General features: G+C 38.3%; 1 protein-coding gene across 2 annotated transcripts; it reads left to right on the top strand.

Annotated features, from left to right (window-relative positions):
• Positions 1-2,147: 2,147 nt before the first annotated feature.
• On the top strand, positions 2,148-7,100 carry LYZ (lysozyme). Of its 2 annotated transcripts, XM_044914762.1 has the most exons (5): positions 2,148-2,354; positions 3,958-4,122; positions 5,706-5,784; positions 6,588-6,697; positions 6,730-7,100. In XM_044914762.1, exons 1-4 carry the CDS (start codon positions 2,219-2,221, stop codon positions 6,652-6,654), a joined length of 447 nt encoding a protein of 148 aa, XP_044770697.1. In that variant the 5' UTR covers positions 2,148-2,218; the 3' UTR covers positions 6,655-6,697; positions 6,730-7,100. The 2 variants fall into 2 exon arrangements, with proteins under 2 accessions (XP_044770697.1, XP_021534280.1); XM_021678605.2 differs by having other exon boundaries at positions 2,153-2,354; positions 6,588-7,100.
• Positions 7,101-14,874: the final 7,774 nt, after the last annotated feature.

Below are 14,874 nucleotides of genomic sequence, written 5' to 3'. Positions count from 1 at the left end.
TCCTCTTTCTCTCTTCTTTCCTTCCTCTCTTTCTTTCTTTCTTTCTTTCTTTCTTTCTTTCATCTCATCTTCCTATAGTTACCAATAGGACCTTTTGTTTGTTTAGGATGAGAGCTCTCTTAAAAATCCTTTTAGATATAAAGTCCAAATCTTCAAAGGTATATCTACCTCAATTGTGACTCCAAACCAATAAGCCTTTTCATGGTTTAAAATCGGTAAGCCTTTGATGGCTTAACCCTGGACACAGAGAGAGTGCAAACGGTATAGCCCTCTTGAGATGCAGAGCCCCTCCAAAGATAGCTTAAGAAAGCAAAGACCTTCACAGTCACAGGTGGTAAAGAAAGTTCTATCTCCCACAAAGGAGACACTTTAGTTCACAGATCCACTAACCTGTGTTACCAGAAAGTGATACTGGAATAGGAATTTTCCCAGCACAAACGAGGAAAGGAAAATAGAGACAGCAACAGCCCCCTAGCCTGCTGGCCCGCTGCCCCATGCAAGCCTGACAAGGTGCACTCTCCCCACCACGGCCCTACGCAAGCGGCAGAGACCAGAGAGAATATTCTCACTAGTTACAAAGCCAGGTTCTCAGTACCTGAAACAAGACAAATGAAGAGTCTCATCTTATGATTTTCATCCTTATGACAAACAATACAGAAGTCAGACAAAGGAAAACATGACTATTTCTGGGAAGGGAAGAATCAATAATCTGTAGGTACCCAAAACTAAATTCACAAGAGTCATGATTCGAGATCTGTTTTTTCAGATGTTATTCTCCTGCCATTATGAATTTGGAAAGGAAGGGAAAGGAAAAGAAAAGTTTTATACTCCTCTCTTGACTGGGCGCTATAGTCAGAGATCTGGGAGACTGACATGGTAAGAACTCTTACCTCTGCTGGTCTGTTGTCAGTTACCACATACATCAGCTGCAGTCTCTAGGGAGAGAAGAGTTTTCCAGACTTCTACTCTCCCATCCTCATCACCAGAAACTACAGGAGGAGAAAATTCGATTTCCTTCTACTCTTTTAGGGTTTCAGCTGGGGCTCTGTAACAAGAGACAGATGAGCAAGACAAAAATAAGTTTATTAACATGGGTATGTCATATATATTTGAGAGAAATGCAGGGATGAGTAACTCAAAGAGGTGGCCAGAATTTGGGCTTACATACCATCTTAACCAAAGAACGGTACATTTTTAGAAGAACAACAAGACAGAGGAAAAGAGTTTTAGGCTTCTAAGGGCAGCAAACTGTGGGAAGATAAATATTTAGTGGCCACTGGAAGATAATAGCTAGTCAGTAAAATTTGTTATTTGAGGTCCTGTGAGGTCTTGGGGCTGATGAGCATGTAGAGTTGTCAGTGATTAAGTCCTGTACAAACCTAGGTGGTTCTGTTTTCAGGTATATAGAGGGAGGGCAGAGTGTTTTCTTGGATCTGCTTCTTCTCAGTTGCCTTCAGTTCAAAATAATCCTTATGCCAAAAGGGAGGATTTTCAGGTGGCATATACTGCTACTCTTCTTTAGGTTTGATTGTAAAATTCCCTTGTTTTAAAATGACCCCTTATATTCTAAGATCAAAATGTGAGATAAGGCATTGTCAAAAAGTTACAAACATTGTTCACGTGAGGCTTATTTATAATAGTAAAACACTGATTTATAAGCAAAAAATTATAATAGCAACAAAAAATTTAGAGTGGGAATATGGCTGAGCAATATGGTATCATGCTATATACCCATTAAAATGATAAGTAACATGTTATGTGCTTTTGGGGAAAGAGTATAGAAAATAATTTTAAGTGAAAAAGATGAAGACAACATAGTGAATGCAAAATCAAAAATTGGAGCTCTTTTTCTGTTGTGTAAAATGTTCATTCAGGGTGTTGTTTTTTTTTTTCTTTACAGTTCCTCAAATTCATAATAAAATAGGAGACAGTTCCTGGTTTGGAAACAGTCCTACTTCCCAGTTCTTCATGAGCCAGGTCTTTAAACAATGCCATTTCATCATTTTCCTGTAGGTTAATTCTTAGGACATCAAAATAGCTCTTTTCAAATATTAAAAAAAAGAGCTTTCAAAGTTAGTAAACCAATAAAGAGTTCCTGTTTTTCACATCTCTCAAAGGGTGGAACCCGCAGCCACTAGGAGAAGAAGGAAGTGAAAAGATGTTAAATACTGAGCACAGCCCTCCCCGGTCAGCCTAGAGGTCTGGCTTCCCGGTCAACATGAAGGCTCCCCTTCTTCTGGGGCTTCTCCTGCTTTCTGTCACCGTCCAGGGCAAGGTCTTTGAAAGGTGTGACCTGGCCAGAACTCTGAAAAGACTTGGGCTGGCTGGCTTTAAAGGTGTCAGCCTGGCAAACTGTAAGTTAACTCTTCTTCATCCTTCCAAATAGTTAGCCTGGTGTGGGACAGATAGAGGATGAATAGTAATAAAGAGGCTTTGAATGAATGGACTTCTTTCATTTCTTTTGAGGGTCAATGGTTCAAAATATCAGCTTGTTTCTTTAGAATCAGATATGCCAGATGAAGGAATGAGGGCATGGGAGGGCAAAATTCTCTGCCATTCTAGGGATACCAGGACCCATTGTGCTCTTCTGGAGCTGCTAAATTTGTCTGTTGCCTCAGACTCGGTGGCACGTGTAGGCTGACTGAAAGGTCTATCTGAGCACCAGGACTATCTGTCAAGTCCTGGGTCTTTGACGCCAGGCATTTTCTGTTTGGAACTTGGTTCCAACGGTAATGAGCCTAGAGCAATAAGGATTTTTCTCTGCCATGCCATGGGATTTTTAACAGCAAAGTTTTAAAACCCTATGTTGAACTCTCAGTGCAGGGGCAGTAGGAACCTATTTCCCCTTGATTACTGTTTATATAAGGATCCTTGAAATGCAGCTTGTAATAGTATTTTATTATTCTTTTTTTTTTTTAAGATTTTATTTATTTGTCAGAGAGAGAAAGAGAGAGAGGGCGCACACGCAGGGAGGGAGGCAGGCTCCTCGCTGGGCAGGGAACCCCATACAGGACTCAATCCCAGGACCCTGGGATCACGACCTGAGCCCCAGGCAGACGCTTAACCTACTGAGCCATTCAGGCGTCCCTATTCTTACTCAGTATAGTTTATTAACTATTTTTTCAGTTTCTTCCACTTAATTCAAGATATGTCTGAGTAAAAGTTACTTTATATTTTAGTTCACATTTATCAATGTGATCACTGTATTTTTGAGGTTGAATTCAAACATTTCCTCTTGGTAACCGCTTTTGAATGAACGAGTGGATGGATGGATGAAATAGTCTTTCCTGTTTATACCTCTTGTTTTTCAGATTCTGATTTGATAAGCAAATTCACCTTTAGGTATCTTAAGAAAATTTATTTCTCCCAGAAAATTCTTATTTTTCCTAATAAAAAGCATTTTTTCCATCAGCGTATGTATGTATCTGCTATTAATTATAAGATCCACTCAACAACTCTGTTGATTTTTCCATTCTAGGATAAATCTTGTCTGAGGATGGGAGCAGGGGAAGGGTAATGACAATGGAAGAAACAGCTATTTTAATATTTTAAAAATATGTTATCTAGTTTAGTATTAGTATTAGTATACTAATAGTATGTATACTAATAGTATACATTTTGTGATACTAGTATTAGTATTACAAAATGATTTGCAAACGAAAGGATTCTCACTAAAGTGTTAAAATATATTTGGGGGCCCCTGGCTGGCTCAGCCAGTGGAGAATGCAACTCTTGATCTCAGGGTTGTAAGTTCAAGCCCCATGTTGGGTGTAGAGATTACTTAAAAAAATAAAATCTTAAATATATATACATATATTTATATTTATAAGGAAAAGACACTTTTACACTTAAAAAGTAAGTCATTAATAAAATAGAATAGCAAAATAGAACTGATTATGGTATGTGAAATACATCATGTGGTGTTGATGTTTCTTACTAAAAATAAGTTTTTTTCAGGGATGTGTTTGGCCAAATGGGAAAGTAATTATAACACAAAGGCTACAAACTACAATCCCGGAAGCAGAAGCACTGATTATGGGATATTTCAGATCAATAGCCGCTACTGGTGTAATGATGGCAAAACGCCCGGAGCCGTGAACTCCTGTCACATACCCTGCAGCGGTAAGAAAGACGATGTTTAAGTGGCGGCACAGGACTCATCTAGTCATACTTACGAGAGCAGGGGTTCCGTACAAATGAAAGAGTCTTGAAAGGTTCATCAGGGACCTAGAAAAACTCTATTTCAGTGCCTAGAAACTCTTTCTGATCATCCTCATAATTCCCTAAGAAATTAAAGAGCTGATGATGACATCATAAAAAGTTCAAGTTTTCTAATGTAATCTAAAATGATCTATTAATTTATCATAAATGAACATATTGATGCTTTGTCGAAAACCATGCCATTTCTCCCACTTTCTTTGGGGAGGTTTAGGCCCTTTTCTAAAAATTGTTTTTACTTTTTATTTTGAAATGTCCTAAATATATAGAAATTTCGAGACTTTAGTATAATAAACAGCCATATGCTCATCACATACTTTAATAGTTGTTAACACTTTGTCAGTTTTACTTTTTTTACCTGTATTTTTTCTTTTTGCTGAGTGATTTTAAAGTGAATTAGAAACATGATGACTTTTCATTTCTCAACTCTTTAGTTTGCCTCTTCAGAAAATACAGTTCTTATATAATTATTGTTATACCTAACAAGTTATTTTATGGATTTGTTTAATTGGGGTGAAACAAATATTCTATTGAACTCATATAAAAGATAGAAATAACATGTGGAATATTCAGTGTATAAAATACTGGAGAAGTATTGTAAAATTGATATTGTAAAATCTTTTAATGTTAAACTTACTAATAGACAAGATTAGTCTTAGAATACATTTTGCATCCAGCTAATTTATGTTTAATTTTTTAAAAATCTTTTATTATATAATAAAATGTGGCCATTGAATAAAAATCCTTACTCCCCAGAGATTTATGACCACTGGTAACTTTTGGTGTATATTCTTCCACAATATGTATCAATCATGTTATGAATGTAAAGCTATATCATGCACAAATGTACCTACATACAAACATGTAAGCAATGTGCATTAAGAAAAATGAAGTTGTACTATTTTTACTGCTTTACAGCTTGCTCTTTATCACACAAAATTATTTCTATGTCAACAAATACAGATCTGTATTATTTTTAAAGGATGGAAAGAATTCCACATATAAATGTTCTATGACTTACTAGTCCAGCTCTTATTGGTAAGCACTTAGGTTATTCTGCTTTTCCCCCTTTGTGAAATGCTATGAAATATCTTGTGCATACATCTTTAGGTACATTTTTATTATTTCTTTAGGATAGATTTCTGGTGGCAGAACTGCTGATTAAAAAATTGCTAGTTTGTGTTTGGTTTCTTTTTTGTTTATTTGTTTGTTTTTTACAGTGCCTAGAAAAAAGAGAATCTTCTGTCACATTAGTTAACAATTCCAGAGCTTTCCATGACTTTGGTAAATGAGAAACAGAATGCTTTATTTCATGCCAAATGGGATAGAATGAAGAAAAATTTTCCCCCAACATTCACAGATAAATGGACTCTTAGAAAATAATTTTATGTTCTTTCATCCTCCTAAGAGAATAAAGCTGACTAAATCTAAACTTAAAATGAAATTTCTATGGAAGCTGTTTTCATTCCTCACCACCTCTTTTTCAGATTTGCTGAAAGATGACATCACTCAAGCTGTAGCATGTGCAAAGACGGTTGTCAGTGATCCAAATGGCATACGCGCATGGTACGTTTAAGCATTAAGGTGGGGTGGGGGGGCGCCTGGGTGGCTCAGTTTGAGCGTCCGACTCTTGATTTCACTCAGGTCATGATCTCGGGGTCCTGGGATGGTGCCCCACGTTGGGCTCTGCACTGGGCATGGAGCCTACTGAAGATTCTCTCTCTCCCTCTGCCCTTCCCCCCAGCCCCCCTCTCTCCTTCAAAAGATTTAAAAAATAATAATAAATTGAACATAATAATAAAAAATTAATTTAAAAAAGAATAAATAAATAAATAAAAGGGGACAGCTATTTTGCCCAAGTGTTAAGAGAGAAGTGAAAGAAGATTTTCAAAGACCAAAGTATGCTACTGAGAACTGAATGTTGCTGCTTTAGCCTTACCCTAAACAATGAGTTACATAGAAACAACCTGTTTCATCTGATTTAGAATCTTACTCTTTCCCCCTTCAATTTATTTTAGAGGATTTCTAGAGTTTTATTTAAGATTCTCAACATTCTACCAGTTCCTTGTCTTATCTTGAAATTGCTTTTGGAGTTAAGTAAATGTGGAAAGCACTTTGCAATTACTATTGTAGAATGCATAGATCAACGTTCATGTTCCTGGGCTTTGGGGGGATCCTGGGCTTTGGGGAGAAGTGACATACTTGGTGTACATATCTCCATTTAATAAATAGCAAATACCTCAATCTATCTGCAGCCTGTCGTCCATTTACCGGTAAAACATTTTGTTCTCCCAGAGGATTTGAAGTGTGTCTATTACAATGAAGCTATGTTTTGACCTTATCGGTGTTTGTTTCGCTTTTCTCTACAGGGTGGCATGGAGAGCACACTGTGAAAACCAAGATGTCTCTCAGTATGTTCGGAATTGTGGAGTGTAACTGTGGAGTTTTCCTTCTGCAGCTCATTGTATCTCTTTTTCATATTAAGGGAGTACTGGTTGAGTGAAAGGTCACATTACCATTCTTTCAAATAACACTTATACACAAGCAGGAACAGAATATGGTCTTTCTTCTAAAAGTCTTCATGTTTACGAAATGTGTTTATTTGGTAGCCTGTAACATTTTTCAGTTTGCTAATAGAATAATGCTGGTGAAAACTTATCTAAAGTCTTGCCTATCAAATACATCTCCAATATAGTCAGTTCTTAAAGAAATAACCCCAACTTAATCTTTAGTACTCCCCAATATTTTATAAAAATGTAACAAAAGATCTTAAAAACAAACATCTTAGGCAAAATCCTAGCTGAATAAGCATCTGTTCAGTCCTCTCCAAAAACAGTAAAAAAAAAAATAAAAAAAAAAACACAAAGCAAACAAAAAAACCCCTACAAAACAAACAAAAAAACACTCTCTGTTGGGCAATATAAAGTTTAAAAAGGAGCAGAATGCCAAATGGCTAAAAATGACGACAGCCTGAATTAAGAATTTTGCTTTTCTAAACTGTGACCTTGGTTTAAATATTTTCTCAGAAATGTTGCTTTCATACTGCTTTAAAAATAAATTGACAGTTTATATGTCAATCTATTTTGGCCCTTTAAAGAACTCTTCTATGCATCTTTCCAATCATGAAGGAATATAAAGAAGGATTGGATGAGCTGTTGTTGTTCTTTGATTTTATTAACTTAGATTCATGCATTATGACTAAATCTTGAGGCAAATGACTTTGCAAGTATTGAAATAATTGCTGATTAACCAAAGGTGTGAAATTATGCATGTTATAAAAATAATACAAACATTATCATTAGAGGCTTTGCAACTCATAACTTGTCTTTCTTTGTTTAGACCCAACTAGTGTCTAAGAAGAAAAAAATATGTATATTCAAAAAAGAATTATTTGGGGGCTCAGTCGTTAGGCATCTGCCTTCGGCTTGGTCCTAATCCCAGGGTCCTGGGATCGGGCCCCGCATCGGGCTCCCTGCTCCGCAGGAAGCCTGCTTCTCCCTATCCCACTCCCCCTGCTTGTGTTCCCTCTCTTGCTGTGTCTCTCTCTGTCAAATAAATAAATAAATAATCTTTAAAAAATATAATTATTTGGTATTCTTAATATATTCTATATCTTTACCTGTACCCAAACAGCTGGATATTGCTGGAGAAAAATCCACAAGCATTCTGACAGATCTCACTTTGATAACCACAGATCTTGCATGGGCCCTCAGTCTGCATGGCCATCCGAGTCACTTCTCTGCACTCCTTCTGTGTTGGTGTCCCCACTCTCCAAAATGACTATTACTATTTTAGTTCTCTTCCTCTCTCTTCAAAGCCCCAGCACACACATCCAACCATTCACTTTTCACCCTCTCTGTTCTCAGTAGATGACCTGACCTCACATTACACTGAGAAAATAGAAGCAAGCTCATACGAAATTCTCCCCTCCTTGCCACTGTAACAGCGATCACACCTTCCCCTGGGCCCATCCTCTCTTCCTCTGCTCCTGCCAACGGCAGGGTCTCCACATGCAATCTCGGATTGCATCCATCTCATGACTCCAAGTTAGCAGAGTGTTTCCTGCATCCTGAGTTACTCTCTCTTTGCTGGATATCCCCTGCCATTGTACAAAATGTCCTGGTAACCTTGCAAAGATTCTTGCAATTCAAAGACTTTGCAATTCTAGTGATCTCTGTTTATCTCACTGGATCTTTCAGTAGCACTTGGCCAAGTGAACCACTTCATACTTCTGGAAAGCTTTTTCCCCCTCAGCTTCTCCTCCTTCTCCTCGTTCACATCCCTCCTCATGGATTGCCCCTTCTCAGTCCTTGACTGGCCTTTCCTCTGTTACTTAGTTTCTAACTGAGGGAGTGCTCCAGCACTCAAGCCTATAGCCATTTGATAGACTACATATTTTACTTACTTATTTATTTGTCTCTCCTTGCTGAAATATAACTTCTAAAATAATAGATTTTTCCCACTTTTTAAAGACATTGAAATAACTCAATTTTCCCCAGAATTTACATGTACAGTACAAAGGCCTTAAGTTTTCTGAACAGTTTGAGAGTAAATTGGTGCCCATGTGGCCCTGAATCCTTCAGTGTGTGATTCCTACATAACCTCAAAACATCACCCAGATCTGGAAGCTAACACTGATACATTATTACCACCTACTCTTTAGAGCCCATTCAATTTCATCAATTGTCCCTGTAAGTTCTTCACAATAGAAAGATCTAATTCAGAATTATGTGCTGTATTTTGTTGCCATTTTTTTTTTTTTTTTTTAGTTTTCTTCAATCTGGATCATTTCTTCAGTTTTTTCCTTTGATTTTCACAACCTAACAATTTTGAAGACCACAGACCAGTTATGTTGCAAAATGTCTTAAAGTTGTTTTGCTGTTCTCTTGATTAGATTAGGTTGTGCATTTTTGGCAAAAATACCACAGAAGTGATGCTGTGCTGTTCCCATTGTACCCTCTGGGGTGGCACGCAGTTTTGAAATGTTCTGTTACTGATGATGTTTACTTTGGTCATTTGATCAAGTGACCTCTACTGTGAAGTATTTGGGAAGGGGTAAGGTGCTTTAAGACTGTTCCTTAGCAAGTTTTCAATTCATGCATTTATTTATTATATCAGTATGGACCCATGGCTTCCTATTTTATTCAAATTACAATCCATTACTACCATTTATTTTTATGTTCACATTGTCCGTAATTTGGCTAGTAGAGCTTCTCTGTAAGCTAGCTTCTGCATCATTTTGACATGTCCTCATATTTCTTGAGCACTTTTTTGTTTTCTGGCACAGGATGGTCTAAGACTCACCTTGTTCTTCCCCTGCCCCAGCCCTGGAATCAGCCATTTCTCCAAAGAGCACTGATTCGGCAGAGTGGACAATGGTACATATGTACGTATATATGTATGTATTTATTTAGATCTATTTATTTTAGAGAGAGAGGGAGAGCGAGTGTGCATGGAGGGGCAGAGGGAGAGGGAGAGGAAACTCCAGCAGACTCCCCGCTGAGTGTGGAGCCCAATGCAGGGCTCAATCTCATGACCCTGAGATCATGACCTGAGCTGAAATCAAGAGTCCGATGCTCAACCGACTGAGCCACCCAGGCACCCCTGGACAATGGTATTTGAAAAACAAGATCTAAGCACTAGAGTGTCACTGATTCCAGGCCCCACCAGTGGACAGAATTAAAGGTTATATGTATTTACACAGTATTTATCACTGTATCTATTTATATTGAATTCATATCAGTATCTCCAATTCCATTCCCACACCACAGGGTTCATTCTATTTTTCTCTTTTTCCACATTGTTAACTCTCTTCTCTGATAGTGAGAAACTTGGCTTCCATTGTCCTTAATAGCTTTGAAATGTATCCTTAGTCCATGTATGTATTTGATCAATTTGTCTGTATGTAACAAATCTCCCAACACTGCCACACCATGGAATAGACCCTCTCCACTCAGGCTCTAATATCCTTCATTGGCTACCCCTTCCTCCACATCTGCACGCCCTCTTAACTGTGTTACATCTCTGACACCATGCTGGGTCACTGTCCTGATAGGAAGGAGGGCAGAGTTTTTTACACCCATATTCCAAACACCTGGAACATGATATGCACTCAATAAACAGCTGATCGAATGAATCTCTTCCTGATTATTTAGTATATTCCTCCATGTTGACCATTCTAGGATTTTTCTTACTCTTCAGGCCCACATGATTCCAGTACAACAGCTTCTGGGATTCCAAGGGTCAAGTCTCGACTACGTGAATGTAATGCATAGACCAGCCATTGGAGGGCAGCAGAGGTCCCCAACACGGGTGCAGCCTCAGGCTTCAAGATTCTGGAGCCATTCTAATACGATTAAACCCCCCAAAATATGGGTTTATTCATATCAGGTCACCCAGAGGTGCATAAAGAATGAGTCAAGGTAGGGGAGAGAGACTTGAAGAGTGACAGCTCCGATGCAGAAATGAGATATATCCAGAAAGCTCCAGGATAGCTCAACAACACAGGCTGACTGAAGAAACAACCAGAGATTAGCAAAAGTTGGCTGAAGAGGGAAAGCGATGTTTCCTGGAGATTTTGCTTAATGTTTTTGGTAACTGTCATTTCTTATTTATAGCTTTTATTGTCATACAATCAAGCTCCCAAACTGAATTTCTATTCTTATTTGGGAATGAAATAAAAATCAATATCAATGTTTGATCATTTTTAAGAGAAACTCAATTTGTATGTTGCTTACTTTTACCCCAGGGTATTATTTGAAATGCAGAGTAATATTCCAGATGATAACTTAGCTCTTTATGTGGCACTAATTATAACTAAGCCGTGAACACATCTTTTGCACTTCTATTTAGTGGACTCATTTACCTTTTTTTAAAGATTTATTTATTTATTTTAGAAACAGAGAGCAGGAGGGGCAGAGGGAGAGGGAGAGAGATTCTCAAGCAGACTCCCCGCTGAATGCAGAGCCTGCCTTGGAGCTCAATGTGGGGCTCGATCTCACAACCCTGAGATCACGACACCAGCCAAAACCGAGGGTCAGGTGCCCAACTGACTGTGCCACCCAGGCGCCCATAGTGGACTCATTGAAAAAATATTTACTTAGAAGTTGTGAAAGGAGATTAATAAAAATTATAATGAGGAGTGACTAATGTCATTCATAGATACAATGTTTTCCAATTAAATGCATATCTATTATGCAATTATATTTTTAAATCATTTTTAATTTAATTTAATTTTTTAAAGATTTTATTTATTTATTTGACAGAGAGAGAGAACACAAGTAGGCAGAGTGGCAGGCAGAGGGAGAGGGAGAAGCAGGCTCCCTGCTGAACAGGGAGCCCGATGCGGGGCTCAATCAAAGGACCCTGGGATCACGACCTGAGCCGAAGGCAGACGCCCAACTGACTGAGCCACCCAGGCGCCCCAGTCATTTTTAATTTTAATAAGGTTATAAATTCTCAGTGTTTACAGAGTCAGATAGTTCCACAAAATTTATGAAAGATGTACCTCCTCATTTCTCCACCTTTACATGCAACTGCTTTCTACTCTTTTAGTTTAATGTTTTTTATATTTACCTCCATGCTTTTAAATATTAGGCTTATATTGCATTTTCTTGATTTTTCCATCATCCTAGGCTATTAGGATATTGACTTTCCACTATGGAAGTTAAGGATTAGGCTCTATTTCCTCCTCCTCAATCTCCATCGCAGATGGCACCCTTCCCCAGTGCCTATCCTTCCAATGTAATTATACATTTTTGTTAGACCAATACTCAGTATTTACATAGCCACAAATACAATTATTTTCTTCTCTAATGGAAGAATGTATTTTCCCTAGAGCTAATAACTGCATGACTCTTAAATTTGCTTAGTTTTCTGTGTATCTTTTGGTTTTACCTCCCAAACTCTAGGTCTAATATTTAAACATTAAATATTAAATATTTAAATAATCTCTCAAGGCTTCAGATGCAGCTAGGATTTTGTCAATTTCACCCTTTTTTTTAAAGTTTATTTATTTAAGTAATCTCTACACCCAATGTGGCCTTGAACTCATGACCACAAGATCAAGAGTCACATACTCTTCTGACTGAGCCACCACCAAAGCCTGAGGCTTAACCAACTGTGCCACCCAGGAAACAGACTCTCAACCTGTTTTGTTAGCTTCTCTCTTCCATCTCCCTCCCCTTACGTCCAGAGATTCCCCACAAATACAAATTCTTGAGACTTGGTGGGGGTGGGATGGGGGGGGGGGGAAGGGCGGGATGTGTATTAGTTCTGACTGCTCAGCTCTCAGGACTGCCCTATACCACGATTCCTATTCCAGATTTCAAGATTCTGTTTTGCCTTCCCTCCCATTCTTCTTATTTTTTTCTCCCCGCCCCCAACCATTCTTCTTATCCTTATAGGTTTATGCCTTTTTGAAAATCTCTTTACTTGCTTTAAAGGAGTTATGGGAGGAGACAAAAGATGTGTATTCGATCCATTATCTTTCCACAAAAGTTCCCAATATGTTTTATGTATTGGCTTAATTTTATTTTATTAAATGTTATTTTACTTAAAAAATACTTAGGGTAAGATTTTAAACAAAGAATAAAAAAATCCTCTGAGAAACAGGAGAAAAGCAGAAAGAGGAAAGCTGAAGAAATAATTATAAAGAGCAAATTTGGGTTCCAGAGGTCACGTTCTGAAAGCTGTAATTTGAAAAAGGTGAAATTTGGGCGAGGGTACAGGGGACAAAAAAATCCCGTATTGTGAGGTGAAGGATTTTGTAGGACAGTGTGCTTTAACAGGTCTCACTGGTTTCATCTACCTTTGGAAAATAGCCTCAAGTCTTCTTGACTTCTCCATTTTTCATTTATTTACTATTCAACAAACATTGATTACTGGGCACAAGAAATGTTGTGGGCCTAAGAATACTAAGGTGAATAAGATACAGTTATTGCCCTCATGGAGTTCACAAATAATTAATACAGAACATGATAAGTGTTACAATCCCTTAGGCACTATGGGAATATAGAGAAGAGAGTGACTAACCACCTGGAAATCAGCTGCCCAAGAATTAACAGAAAAACCAAGAGAGGGCGCCTGGGTGTCTCAGATGGTTAAGCGTCTGCCTTCGGCTCAGGTCATGATCTCAGGGTCCTGGGATCGAGTCCCGCATCGGGTTCCCTGCTCAGTGCAGAGCCTGCTTCTTCCTCTCCCTCTGCCACTCCCTCTGCTTGTGCTCTTCTCTCTGTCAAATAAATAAAAACAAAAAACAAAAAACCAAGAGAATGGGCATCACAAAAGGAGGAAGTGGTTAGCATCGTCAAATCCTGCCAGGAAGTCAAATGAGTTAAGGGAAAGTGGTTAACATATTTACTAATAGAAAAGTCAATAACTCTGGTCAGAGAGGTTTCAGTGAGGATGAAATTCAGAAGGTGATGGACTGAGGAGCATATGGAAACAAATAGGAAATATTGAGAGCCTTTTTAGGGTCGACTTTTAAGGATAATGCAAAAATAGAGATATGCAGGATCAAAAATGGATGGTTTTTAATAAGAAAGTTTTTTTCAAGTTTTTATTTAAATTCCTGTTAGTTAATATTAGTGTAATGTTAGTTTCAGGTGTAATATTAGTTTCAGGTGTAAAATTTAGTGATTCATCATACATACATATATCATACATATAATACCCAGTGTTCATCACAAGTGCCCTCCTTAATACCCATCACCTATTTAACCCATCCCCTGCCCACCTCCCCACCAATAACCTTCAGTTTGTTCTCTAGTTAAGACTCTGTTTCCTGGTTTGCCTCTTTTCCCCCCATGCTCATCTGTTTTGTTTCTTATATTTCACCTGAGTGAAATCATATGGTATTTGTCTTTCTCTGACTGACTTATTTCACTTAGCATAATACTCTCTAGCTCCATTGAAGTCATGGCAAACAGCAAGATTTCATTCTTTTTATGGCTAATATTCCATTGTGTGTGTGTGTGTGTACATATACCACATTTTTTAAAAGATTTATTTATTTGAGAGACAGAGAGTGAGTGTGTGTGCACAAGTGGAGGAAGAGCACAGGGAGAGGGAAAGGGAGAATCCTGAAGCACACTCCCTGCAGAGCATGGAGCCCAATGAGGGGCTTGATCCCAGGACCCTGAGATCATGACCTGAGCTGAAATCAAGAGTTGGAGGCTTAAAGGACTGAGCCACCCAGGCACCCCTACACCACATCTTCTTTATCCATCTATCAGTTGATGGACATTTGGGCTCTTTCCATAATTTTTGTATCCTTTGGGTAATACCTAGTATTACCCAAAGTGCAATTGCTAGATCTAGAGTAGTTCTATTTTTAACTTTTAGAGGAACCTCCACAGTTTTGTTTTTTTAAAGATTTATTTATTTTAGAGTGGGGAGGAGAGGGGGAGAGAGAGAATCTTAGACTCCCAGCTGAGCATGGAGCCCAAGACGCGGCTGGATCCCACAACCCTGAGATCATGACCTGCGTGGAAACCAAGAGCCGCATGCTTAACCACTGCGCCACCCAGCCACCCACTCCATACTGTTTTTAATGAGAAATATTTAAACTTAACTCTTCTTATGGGAAAAAGCCAAAGTAGAGGAAAAGCTGAAGATACACCATGGAGTGGGTATGACTGATGGCGCAAAATCCTT

The sequence above is a fragment of the Neomonachus schauinslandi genome, chromosome 5 (genome assembly GCF_002201575.2).
Source record: "Neomonachus schauinslandi chromosome 5, ASM220157v2, whole genome shotgun sequence".
In the NCBI taxonomy this organism is placed as follows: domain Eukaryota; kingdom Metazoa; phylum Chordata; class Mammalia; order Carnivora; family Phocidae; genus Neomonachus; species Neomonachus schauinslandi.
This window is presented reverse-complemented; position numbering and strand designations above follow the sequence as displayed.

Bases quoted from the DNA above. Each gene is read 5' to 3' on its own strand.
- LYZ (XM_044914762.1), top strand. From the start codon at position 2,219: ATGAAGGCTCCCCTTCTTCTGGGGCTTCTCCTGCTTTCTGTCACCGTC. The intron at 2,355-3,957 runs GTAAGTTAACTC...AGTTTTTTTCAG, and splicing joins AGGTGTCAGCCTGGCAAACT to GGATGTGTTTGGCCAAATGG. The intron at 5,785-6,587 runs GTACGTTTAAGC...TTTTCTCTACAG, and splicing joins CCAAATGGCATACGCGCATG to GGTGGCATGGAGAGCACACT.